Genomic DNA, 11,882 nt, shown 5'->3' with positions numbered 1-11,882 from the left:
CAAAGATATAAACAATTTATAAGGGCGGTACATACTGAGTGGTTTCAAAACCCTAGAGATTAATGAATAATAAATAAACCTTTTTTTAGTACCATAATGCTTTACTGTTTAGCTCACATATGTTTATTGTGCTAATGTCATTTTTGGGATGAAATGGTTCTTAAAATCACAGTATATTTCCAAGAGTTTCACTGAGTAAAGCAGAGCCTGATTCCACTGTCATTTACTTTAGCAAGAATGGGGTAAAGCTCTGATTCAGACAAACAGTATTGCACTATTTATATTTTAAGGATGGAGAATATGGAAAAAAAGAATTAATATGATTTGTTTACAGTCCCAGAGAAAGTCAGTCTTGGAAGTTTTGTTTCTATTCTATTCTATTCTATTCTGTTCTGTTCCTTGTGCCACAGCTGTCATCCTCACAACACCCGATATATAATATCCCAAGAGTTGCTAGACAATATGTTTGTATGTTTCACTTATTATTTGCTTTTGAAAGTTGCAGTTTTACAAAAGACTCAGGCATTAAGTTGGTTTTGGACTGGGATTCTAATTACACTGAGTTTTGCTTCTTTGCTTCGGATTGGACATGAAGTTTGTCTCATGGAATTGGAAAAGTAAAAGGGAAGAATAATTTTTCTTTTAACTGAAGGAAAATGTTTTGCTGCGCTCTATGTTTTTAGTGCCTAGCTGAGAATAAATGCCTGCACACTGTGCTTGCCACGGAGCATGGAGACATTAAGGTGGCCTTCAAGCCCTGTAATGTAGTGAATTTCAACTCCCACACAAACTTTACCTCTGCAAAGGGCAGCTCCATTGTGCTTAAGAGTCCCAGTACTCAAGCTTTCAGCAGCAGCCTAGATTCAGACCATTGAGCACTTTGAGGCTAAAGATGACATGTAAAATTCTATTTGAGATGTTGCAGACAGACAGTGTAAGTAATGCTGGGGAGGTTAGCAATCCTTTTGATAGTCCAACGGGTTAAATGAATGTCTAATTGGTCTTGCACTATCTAAAGTTTCCTGAGTTCTGATAATTTCACATCTAGTTCTATGGCAGGCTTATAGTCTAGCCAATACTGACTGGAGACTATAAAATGAAAATACATAGTTTTCTGCCACAGAGGACCTTTGAGTTCTTAGCCAGCAGCAAATCATAGTTGCTGCTCTAATTCAGCAGAACACTCTTTCCACCAATCAAATGCTCACAATCTCTTCAAAAACATGACTTTCATTTCGTGCAGGAAAAAGCTGCTCAATTCACCAAGGCTCTGCAATGCCAATGCAGCTGTTAATTCTCGATTTGCCTGCTGACATGCCACCACACAAAATGGTTTGGGTTGGAAGCAAACTTAAAGATCATCTAGTTCCAACCACCTCTGGTCAAGAGCAGGGATGCCATCCCCTAGATCAGGTTGCTCAGGGCCCCATCCAATCTGGCCTTGAACATGTCCAGGGATAGGGCACTCGCAGGTTCTCTGGGCAACTTGTTCCAGTGCCTCACCACCCTCAGAGTAAACAATTTCTTCCTTAACACCTCATTTAAATCTATCCTCTTCTAGTTCAAAACTGCTCCCCTTATCCGATGACTATCGGCCCGTGTAAAAAGTCGCTCTCCGTCCGCTTTCTACAGATGAAGAACAAGCCGAGTTTATTTACATTTTTAATATCTTTTTCCCGCCTTAGTTTCCAGACGGGTCTACCTTCTTTCCCTGGTCCCAGCGTTGCCCGAGCGAGCACACTCACTCCGCTGTGACCGCGCCGCTGGGCTCAGCACAGCGCCCGCTTCCCTCCCTGCCCGCCGCGCTCCCTGCCCTCTGCCCGCCGCGCTCCCTGCCCGCCGCGCTCCCTGCCCGCCGCGCTCCCTGCCCGCCGCGCTCCCTGCCCGCCGCGCTCCCTGCCCGCCGCGCTCCCTGCCCGCCGCGCTCCCTGCCCGCTGCCCGCGGCGCTGCCGCAGCCTCCGCGGACGCGCCCCCGCGTCTCGCCCGCCCGCCCCCTCCCTCCCAGCCGAGCCCGTGACTGTTCTCCGCTCCGGCCCTTCCCGCGGCGGAGGGGGAGTGTCCTGGGCGGTGCGCACATCCCAGCCCAGCCCAGCGCGGCGGTGGCGGCGGCGGCGGGGGAATGGGCAGCCGCGGGGAGCAGAAGCGCCGGGCGGGCGGCGGAGCGGGCGGGCTGCCGGGGCGCAGCCGGCGGCGGCAGCGGTGGCCGGGCATGGGGCCCCCGGGCGGTCGCGGCAGCTCCAGCGCCCGCGGCAGCCTGCAGGTGAGGGCCGGGCGGCGGGAGGGGGGGAAGCGCCGCGTCCGGCCACCCGAGCCCGACTTCGCACGCAGCAGCGAAATTGGCAACAAATTGGCAAAAAACGCATCAAAATAACAACCGAACAAACCAGACCGTGTATCCGTGGAAATGTTTGTTGGGTCTTTTTTCTCTCCAAAGATCAGGGCAGCCGCGAAAAGTTTATATTTGTTGCTGCTGCCGGCGCGGGTTGTGGCAGAGAGCCGCGGAAAATCAAATGGTTGATTAGAAAGAAGGGAAGGAGGAAAAATTTCCTCCGTGGAGACGATGCCCGAAGTTACTTTCGGGGAGCTCCTTTCCATCTGTGTGTAGCAGGCGACACGCTTATCAGGGCGGGTAACTTGTTCCGCGCAGCCCCTCCGCTCCGCGGCTCCTCTGCGCAGCTCGCCTTGTCCGCCGGGAGCAGAGGAACCCTGCGGGGTGGCGCGGGGGTGGCCGGGGACCTGTCACAGCGGGGCTGGAGCCGCCGGCTCCGCGGCCGCGGGAGGCAGGGGCCCCCCGGAGCGCGGCACCTCCGCCGGGACCCCCGCGGGCTCCGCGGAGCGGACCGCCTCCCCGCTGCACCGCGGGACCCGTGAACATGCGGGAAAAACAGCTTTCGGGACGGGGCTGGGGGTAGGGGCAGCGAGGGACGCGTTCCGCATTTCTGCTGTGGAAGGGGAAGGGGGAGAATAAATGTTCGGGGATGTGCAAGGGGATGCCCCGGTTTGGGATGCGCTTGTGGTTGGGAGGAAAGGTGCCGCTGGTGAGACGGAGGCGAGCTTGGGGCGGGGGCAAGAGGGAACACGGCACGTCGGGGCGCAAGTGCTGCTGGGGGTCGGGGGGAGGCAGGGTGCCCCCGGGCCGTCCTGGCTCTGCGTATTTGCTGTGGGGGATGCAGCTGGTGTTGCCTGGAGGGTACAGATGGTGATGCCCTGCGAGTAGCTGCTGTACTGGGAGGATGGGGAGAGAGAGGATGGCTTCATGTTGCAGATGCAGCTCTCGCTGCTCGAAGTGGCAGTGGGGGAGACAGTGGGCGGGGGGAAGCGCCAGCTCTTCCTTACACCCCTGTGCTTCTCTTTTCTCAGCACTTGCTCCTCTTCCTGCTCTTCGTTGGGCCTTTCAACTGCTTTGCCAGTTATAGCCGTGCCACTGAGCTGTTCTACAGCCTCAACGAGGGGCTGCCTCCTGGGGTGCTCATCGGCAGCCTGGCCCGTGACCTGCAGCTCCCAACTGCTGGTGGCCAGCAAGCTGCGTCTCTGCAGCCCCCACTCTCCTTCACCCTGGCCTCCCATGGCTTGGGGGGACAGTATGTGCAGCTGGACAACCGCTCCGGAGAGCTGCACACCTCAGCGGTGGAGATAGACCGGGAAGCTCTATGCGTGGAAAGCAGTGGGGCCACCATCCTTGGGGGATCAGCTGCCGTCTCCTCTTCCTCCCCCTCACCAGAGTCATGCCTACTGCTGCTGGATGTGCTGGTACTGCCACAGGAGTACTTTCGCCTGGTGAAGGTAAAAATTGCTATCCGTGATGTTAACGACAATGCACCCTGCTTCCCTGTGCGCCACATTCGTCTCTCGGTGCCTGAGAATGCACCTGTGAACACCCGCCTGGCTATCGAGCACCCCGCCCTTGACCCTGACATGGGCACCAACGGTGTCCAGACCTACCGCCTGCGAGATAACTACGGTGTCTTCACCCTGGATGTGGAGGAGAATGAGAATGGGGAGAGGACTCCCTACCTGATTGTTATGGGGGCACTAGACAGGGAGACACAGGACGAGTATGTGACAGTCATCGTCGCTGAGGATGGGGGGACTCCCCCGCTCGTGGGCAGTGCCACCCTCACTATTGGCATCAGTGACATCAATGACAATTGCCCGCAGTTCAATGACTCGCAGCTCAACATCACTCTTTATGGGAATTCCAGCCTAGGGACACACATGGCTACTGTTCACGCGGTAGATATGGACCTTGGATCCAATGCTCAGATCACCTACTCCTACAGCCAGAAGGTCCCCCAGACATCCAGAGACTTGTTCCATCTGAATGAAAGCACAGGAGCCATGACACTCTCCACTAAAATTGATGGGGACACTCCAAGGCTACACAGGCTGATCATACTGGGCAACGGTCCTGGCTGTATTCCTGCCGTGATTACGGTGCTGGTGACCATCATCAAAGTCATGATGAGGCCACCTGAAGTTGTTCCTCGTTTCATAGCTAATGAAGTGGAAGGGGTGGTCTACTTAAAGGAACTTGAGCCTATCAACACACCTATAGCATTTTTTACCATCAAAGACCCTGATGAAAAATACAAAGTCAGTTGCTATTTGGATGGTAATGGGCCTTTCAGACTTTCACCGTACAAGCCATACAACAATGAATACCTGTTGGAGACTACCAAGCCTTTGGACTTTGAGACACAGCAGCTGTATGAAATCTCAGTAGTTGCATGGAACTCAGAAGGATTTCATGTCAAGAAAGTTGTCAAAGTACAGGTTCTGGATGACAATGACAATTCACCAGTTTTCTCTGAACAGCTGATAGAATTGTCCATTGAGGAGAACAATGTCCCCAATGCTTTTTTGACCAAACTCCATGCTACTGATGCTGACAGTGGAGAAAGAGGGCAAGTGTCCTATTTCTTAGGTCCTGATGCCCCTTCCTATTTTGCTTTAGATAAAACCACAGGAGTTCTTACAGTTTCCACCCAACTAGACAGAGAAGAAAAAGAGAAATACAGATACACTGTCAAAGCAGTAGATTCTGGATTCCCTCCAAGAGAATCAATAGCAACTGTCACCATCACTGTATTGGATAAAAATGATAACAGTCCAAGATTTATCAATAAGGATTTCAGCTTTTTTGTGCCAGAAAACTTTCCAGGTTTTGGTGAAATTGGAGTTATAAGTGTGACAGATGCTGATGCAGGGCAAAACGGATGGGTTGCCCTTTCAGTTCTGAACGGAAGTGATATTTTTGTTATAGATACTGGAAAAGGAGTTTTGAGAGCTAAAGTCTCCCTGGACAGGGAGCAGCAAAGCTCCTACGTTCTGTGGATTGAAGCAGTTGATGGCGGTGATCCTGCCCTGTCTTCTACAGCAAAAATAACTATCCTTCTTCTGGACATAAATGACAACCCTCCTTTGGTCTTGTTTCCTCAGTCTAATATGTCTTACCTATTAGTCCTTCCTTCTACCCTTCCTGGCTCTCCCATCACTGAGGTCTATGCTGTCGATAAGGACACCGGCATGAATGCAGTCATAGCTTACAGTATCATAGGAAGAAGAGGCCCTCGACCTGAGTCATTTAGGATTGACCCCAAAACTGGTAATATCACCTTGGAGGAGTCACTGATGCAAAATGACTATGGCCTCTATCGGCTGCTTGTTAAAGTTAGTGATCACGGCTACCCGGAACCTCTCCATTCCACTGTCATGGTGAACCTTTTTGTCAATGATACCGTCAGCAATGAGAGCTACATTGAAAGTTTGTTAAGGAAGGAGCCTGATATCAGTGTAGAAGAAAAGCAGCCACAAATATCCATAGAGCCTACACATAAAAAAATGGAGTCAGCATCCTGCATGCCTACCTTGGTAGCTCTTTCAATAATAAGCTTGGGTTCAATTGCTTTAGTAACGGGGATGGGAATTTACATTTGTCTAAGAAAAGGGAAAAAGCATCACAGAGCTGATGAAAACTTGGAAGTACAAATCCCATTAAATGGAAGAATTAACCTGCACATGTTGGAGAAGAAACCAATGGAGATTTCTAACATTTGATGTTTCTTTGTGTATAAGTCCAACATTTGAAAAACCCTGGAGGACACTAAAACACCTAGCTGTAGGTTGTATTGACAGAGGTTGCAATGAAGGACTGTTAATTTATAACTTAATATTATAATTGTAAATAGCTGTTTACAGTTTTTTAAATTCAATTTCAGTGTACAGCTTTTTTATGAAACGTTAGTAACTAACAGCTAGCACCCTGACTATAAAAACATGGACATCATTTCCAGCTTTCATAAATCAGTAAGATCAGTGAACATAAAAAGGTTGAAGGTAAGATGATTGTTTTAAACTCAACTTTTAAAAGTCTTTTTAACCACGAGAGGGCATCAGATGCTCCTGAGCAGGGAACTGTTCAAGGTGCTGTCCATGAGATAAACAGAATATATTTTAAATATATTGATTTTAATATAAAATACCTATTGGCATACAGACATTTAACCACTAAAAAAAAAAAAAAAAAAAAAAAGAAATGTCTGTCCTGATGTATGTGTAATAAAAAAAATAAATATGTTAAAATGCACTAGTAATGAAAACCAGAATGTTTATTACCTCACAAGTAAAGCTTATACAGTAGGGTAGAAGAGGCATTAACAAGAAGTGCAATTCCTGTTGAGCAAGAATGCAAGATATTGTAATGAGAATCTGAGCTGCTGTGACATATCATTCATTTTTCTCCAGATTCCACTCTCATTATCATTTGCTCCAGCAATCTGCTGGTCATTTTTATGGAAAAATTATATTTAATATTTCCTAAAGCAAATAATGACAGAGCCCCATCTTCATCCTCATAAACATGCCAGATGCAAGGAAGCAAGGGAATGGCTAAATCCTTAGTTGTCACAAAACTATGGTGGTATTTTTTTGTACTTTGAGCAATCTGTCAATAGTACTCCATCAGTTGGGTTGTGCAGTAGATTTTTGTTATGTGTTACTTCTGAATCTGATCTGCCAGATGAAAACAAAAATCACTTCACATTCTAAGGAATTGTATGACTTTTTTTATTCTGACTGTTGCTCCTTTCTGGATTGGTATTTCATGTAAAAGATCTTGTTTCTGACTTTTGGCGACCATTCCTGGCTCCTTTTCATTGGCTTTGATTTTGGATTAGATCCAGAATCTAACTTGTAAGACTGGTGGCATATTTTCTTGATAATTTATTCTTTGCTGTATCCTCTGCAACAAAGCAGCAATTTTATCAGTGATGTATTACTTTCACTTCATTTTAAGAGCTGAGAACTATCTTTTGTATGATGATTGCATCAAATTTCTCTGTGTGAACAAGATAAATTAGTGTTATGCTTAAAAATTATTATTTTGATTTCTCGCATCATAAGTCTGTAATGTACCAAAAGTGTTTATATGTCTGCAAATTAAAGCTATATATTTTCATAATAACTTATTCTCTCTCTCCTAGAATTTTAATTATAAAGCTAAATATTATTTCAGTTATAAGAAATGCATTTTTCACGAGTTCTTAAGTGCTGGCTATCTTGTGTGACATAATACTTTCACAAATTAGTGATTTCACATTTCAAAATCATTAATGACAGTTTATGCTGTGCTTCTTGAAATTACCAGCAAAGACAGCTGTATGTCAGCTGATGTAAGTCGTGAGGCAGCTCATACCTGTTATGAAAGTACGGAATGCAATTTGAGGCAGTTTTTGATTTTTCTCTCTGTGACTGGCATGTTACCTTACCTTGAACCTACTGAAATGTTAGGGTTTTTAATAGATACTGGTTGTACTTAGTCAAAGTAAAAATACTAGCATGATACCCATAATTTTGCAATCCTGGCTATAGGATTTTTTTTTTTTTCTGGTTAATATATTTTCTGTTTGGGCATGATTTGATAGCTGTGTTTCATAAAATTTAATTCAGCCTATCAGAGCTTTGTGGTTAATCACCTTTTTTCCTTTATTTTCATCTTATCAAAATATAAAATTAGTATATATCCCTGAAATTCAACTGGCACAAAAAGACTTTGTTTCTTACCTCTGAAGAAAAATTACATTGTATCTTTGGAAACAGATTCAGTATTACAGATACTGTGTATTGCTGTGGTGGCAAAGCTAGATCCTCTGCATTTTTCTCCTCAATAAGGAGGCAAGGTAACTGAAAGACAGGATTCTTTTCATTGCTCTTCTCTTATTTCAATGAGCAGTCCAATATATTCTCAAGACAGTTTAAACAGGAGCAAACCCAAGACTTAAGAAATGCAATTAAAAAATAATCCTGATCCTTCAGTGTGTGTTCATATAACACTGGGCAGATACTTTTATTCAGGTTTGACAAAGACATAGTCTTGACTCTGTTTGATTAAGCTTTGGTTAAACATGCTGTTCTTGTTGCCTTTTCTTTTTGTTTGTTTGTTTAGATGAAGCATGTTCCTAATGCACAATAAAATGCAATGTTACGAGCCTGTTAAAGCCAAAGTACTGCTCGTGAAGCATTTCACTCATGATTTTCTACACATTTAAAGAAAATGGGTTTAAAATCACACCTTCAGCCATACCAGCACTTACATGTGCAAAGGAATTTATATGTAATAAGACCTCACAGAGCACGTTTTTTTCCTTCTGTGAGTAGCTTATCTGTGGGTAATGTCGCTGAAAATGGCAAAATACACAGTGAGCTGGATTTTTTTACTCCATATTTTGCATTACTTAAAAAACATACAGCTATTAACACCAAGCATAATAGTTAAACCTGCAATGTTGAGCCTAACAATGATGAAAAACCAGCAAAACAGGAGTATTACATTCATAAAACCTGGGAATTTCTTCCTAAAAAATGCTCTTTCTCAGCTGTAAAATTCTTGATATTGTCTGTATAGCAAATATTTCTGTGATGTTTCTGTTTCTAAAGTATCCCTTACTGAAATTCCTTTCACATGAAAACACATTTTTAATGAGTATAACTGAAGTAAATTAGACTCAGATATAAAAGGCCTATTTTATTACCACCTTGTGCAGTACACTTGCCAAAATATATGCAAATCTTGTTGACACTGGTAGTTGAGCTGGCACAAAAATAAATGTCTCATTCATTTACAGTATCCACTGATCAATCTTAGAGTGGGTGCCCTTTGTTCATTTTTATAAAAAATGAGATTGTCCTAAGTTTTGTGTTGCCAAAGTCTCCTGAACTTGCTATGCAAACACTTTTTCATTAGAATTAACAAATTAAAAAATGAAAGACAAGAAATGGGCAGTGAGCCCAGTGGCAGTGGACAAAGAAAATCAGTCTTCTCTTTCTCCTTCATTTTATTCTTTTTAAAAGAGCTCTTTGAACTTACTGTTTTGATGCAATAATAATCTAACACCGGGCTAAATATCAATAAAAGATAAGATGTAAAAGTGTAGAAAGGGAATTAGAGCTATTTGCTTTTTCTTGTGTAAAAACTCAGAAAACACTTAATCTCATGGTCATTTATTTCCATTTTTCAGTATCAGGGTTGAAACATGCAACTGTGCCACAGTCCCCTGAGAAGAATGTAAAAAGCTGCCACTCTCTTAGCAGGACATCCAAGGAGAGGTACACTTTTAGCAAAACTTGGCCTCCCTGACAGCAGTGACAACATTTGATTACTGGCTTGGGTCATCTCTTGCCCTACCTGCTTCTTTGGGAAGATTGCATTAAAGTACTCAAACACATGAATTGGATGGATGGTCCATGACTAATATTTCACCTCCTGGTTCATAGCAATGAACTTTCTGGGAGCAGTGGCCTGCATCACGAAAATACCTTGCAGTTTGGCATAAGTGGAGATAGAAGGCACCTCTGTCACAAAGAAGTCATCAGCTTAATATGCAGAGTGTTTATTTTCATAATTAATGTGCCTTATCAGAGCCATGTTGAAAGCTGACTGCCACCTTCCCTGTTCTGTGCTTCTCACCATCTTCTTGCAGACATTAGTTTCTTTGTGCATTCCTCTTATGTGTGTAATTTAGGCCAAAAAAATGAAAAAAAAATTAATCATTACATTAATTAGCCAGCTGAAACTAACTTTATTTAGACCACTCTTCAGAGCTGGTATTGGAGGAGCTAGGCATGTTTAGCTCCATTGATGAAATAATTTGAGTTTAAAGAAGATGTCTAGTGAAACTTAAAGTGGAAATAAACGTATTTGGCACCCTCGTTTCCTATAGAGTAGGTTCATATATTTTTATATGAGTAGTAGTTGCCCAGTGAGATAAAAGTTGCAGAAATTAGTTTTATGCTTTATTTTAATAGTGTGAGAATTATTTTTAGGAAACTATTTGAAAGTTATTTGCAACATGTCATAATCTACAGTTTTCTGAGTTAAAACATGCAAAAGTACTTGTGCAGGCAGCATTGCTATTTCCTTTTCACCCTCTGTACCAGACTGAACCAGCAGATAAGATAAAACTGTCATCTGCATTCTGAGATGGTGAGATTCAAGGATTTCAGCTCACAAACAAATATAAAGTTATACAGCTCTGTTTTTCACATTATGGATGAGAAAAATACTTTTATTCTTATACACAGATTGCTAACTTATATAATCTTTCTGATATGTTCTATCTGAATGTTTCAGTGATTTCTGCTATATTTGCATTTTAGTTTCATTACAAGAGTGAATTTTAAAGGCAAAATTTCAACTCTCAATTTTTTTTCTGATGAGAGTACTTTGAACAGGTGCTTAGAAAATATTGTTCTGAATGAAGAAACGTTGAATCATTTATAATGCATTCAGTCATTTATTCTGCTGCTTGTAAAAACAAATACAGGCTTACGGGTTGAAGTTGCAGGTTTGCATATTGCTAGCTAACATGGCTGCTAAGTAGCAAACACTTAAACTGAAATACATTGTAAGGAATTATTTCAACTGCTCAAATCAAGAGGACTTGCATTTTAAGCACCAAGTTGGAAGTTTGTCTGTTCCCAGCAGCATTGATTTAATGTAGTATACTAACTATTTTGTCCTATTTTCCATCTTCAAAGTTTGGGTGAAGTATTCATCCTCAGAGCAAGCCAGTGAGATGAAAACTCATCTCTTTGAGCATAGCAGGAGTGACAGCTTGATTTCCCTATCTGTGTGCCAGCATCTAATGCCACCTGAGATGCCCTAAAGTATCCCCCCTAGCCTTGAGCTGCTCCTCGGGAGGAGTGCAGGCTCTCTCTCAATGAGCTATCATATATGCCAGCTCAGTGCAGATGCTGTGGCTATTTTAGAAGGAGTTCAGTAAATGCTAATGTGTGTTGAATTGAGTCTTTGATGTGATTCATCTCCATATTTACACATCTATCTTGGCATGTCTACAGACAGGTATTGACCACTGAGCTCAGAGTCTGAGCTTCCGCTATAATCTGTGAGTTTCATCAGCACAGGCAATAGAACTAGAGAGTGCTTCAGTTTGTGCTAAAGTGGGAATTCACGCAAGGTTTAGCTGCTCTGAAAATTAGTTTCAAGTGCTGTCTAGATTGCCCTGGAGCATCTCAAGATTCTGCACAGTGCTGTCAGGGAGTCTTGTGTCTTTCTAGAGTAGTAGCTAGGTGCCAGGAGAGCAAAGCAGCTACAGATGACATGAGAAAACTATCGATAGGCAAGCATATCCCACATATGGTGGTGACACAGTGAGTGTATCACCCTTTCAACTCCACTGAGCAAAGCTTGACAGACTATAACAGGAACATAAAACATAGATAAGAGACATCTGATACTTAGTATCAGAGCAAAAAAAAAAAAAAAAAAAAAAAAAAAAAGACCTGCAAGCCTAAAATGTAACTACTATCATAACTGACTGATAACTTCTGAAACCTAAATTCATCCCATGTAGAATTGCATGCA

The 11,882-nt window shown here is 43.4% G+C and overlaps 1 protein-coding gene across 1 annotated transcript; it reads left to right on the top strand.

Moving 5' to 3' along the window:
- Positions 1-2,108: 2,108 nt before the first annotated feature.
- PCDH20 (protocadherin 20) lies at positions 2,109-7,467 on the top strand. Its single transcript, XM_038155878.1, has 2 exons — positions 2,109-2,261; positions 3,362-7,467. The coding sequence occupies exons 1-2, from the start codon at positions 2,121-2,123 to the stop codon at positions 6,056-6,058; spliced, it is 2,838 nt and encodes a 945-aa protein (XP_038011806.1). The 5' UTR covers positions 2,109-2,120; the 3' UTR covers positions 6,059-7,467.
- Positions 7,468-11,882: the final 4,415 nt, after the last annotated feature.

This window comes from Motacilla alba, chromosome 1 (assembly GCF_015832195.1).
Source record: "Motacilla alba alba isolate MOTALB_02 chromosome 1, Motacilla_alba_V1.0_pri, whole genome shotgun sequence".
Taxonomy (NCBI): domain Eukaryota; kingdom Metazoa; phylum Chordata; class Aves; order Passeriformes; family Motacillidae; genus Motacilla; species Motacilla alba.
Note: the sequence above shows the minus strand (reverse complement) of the source record. Positions and strands in the feature narration are given on the sequence as shown.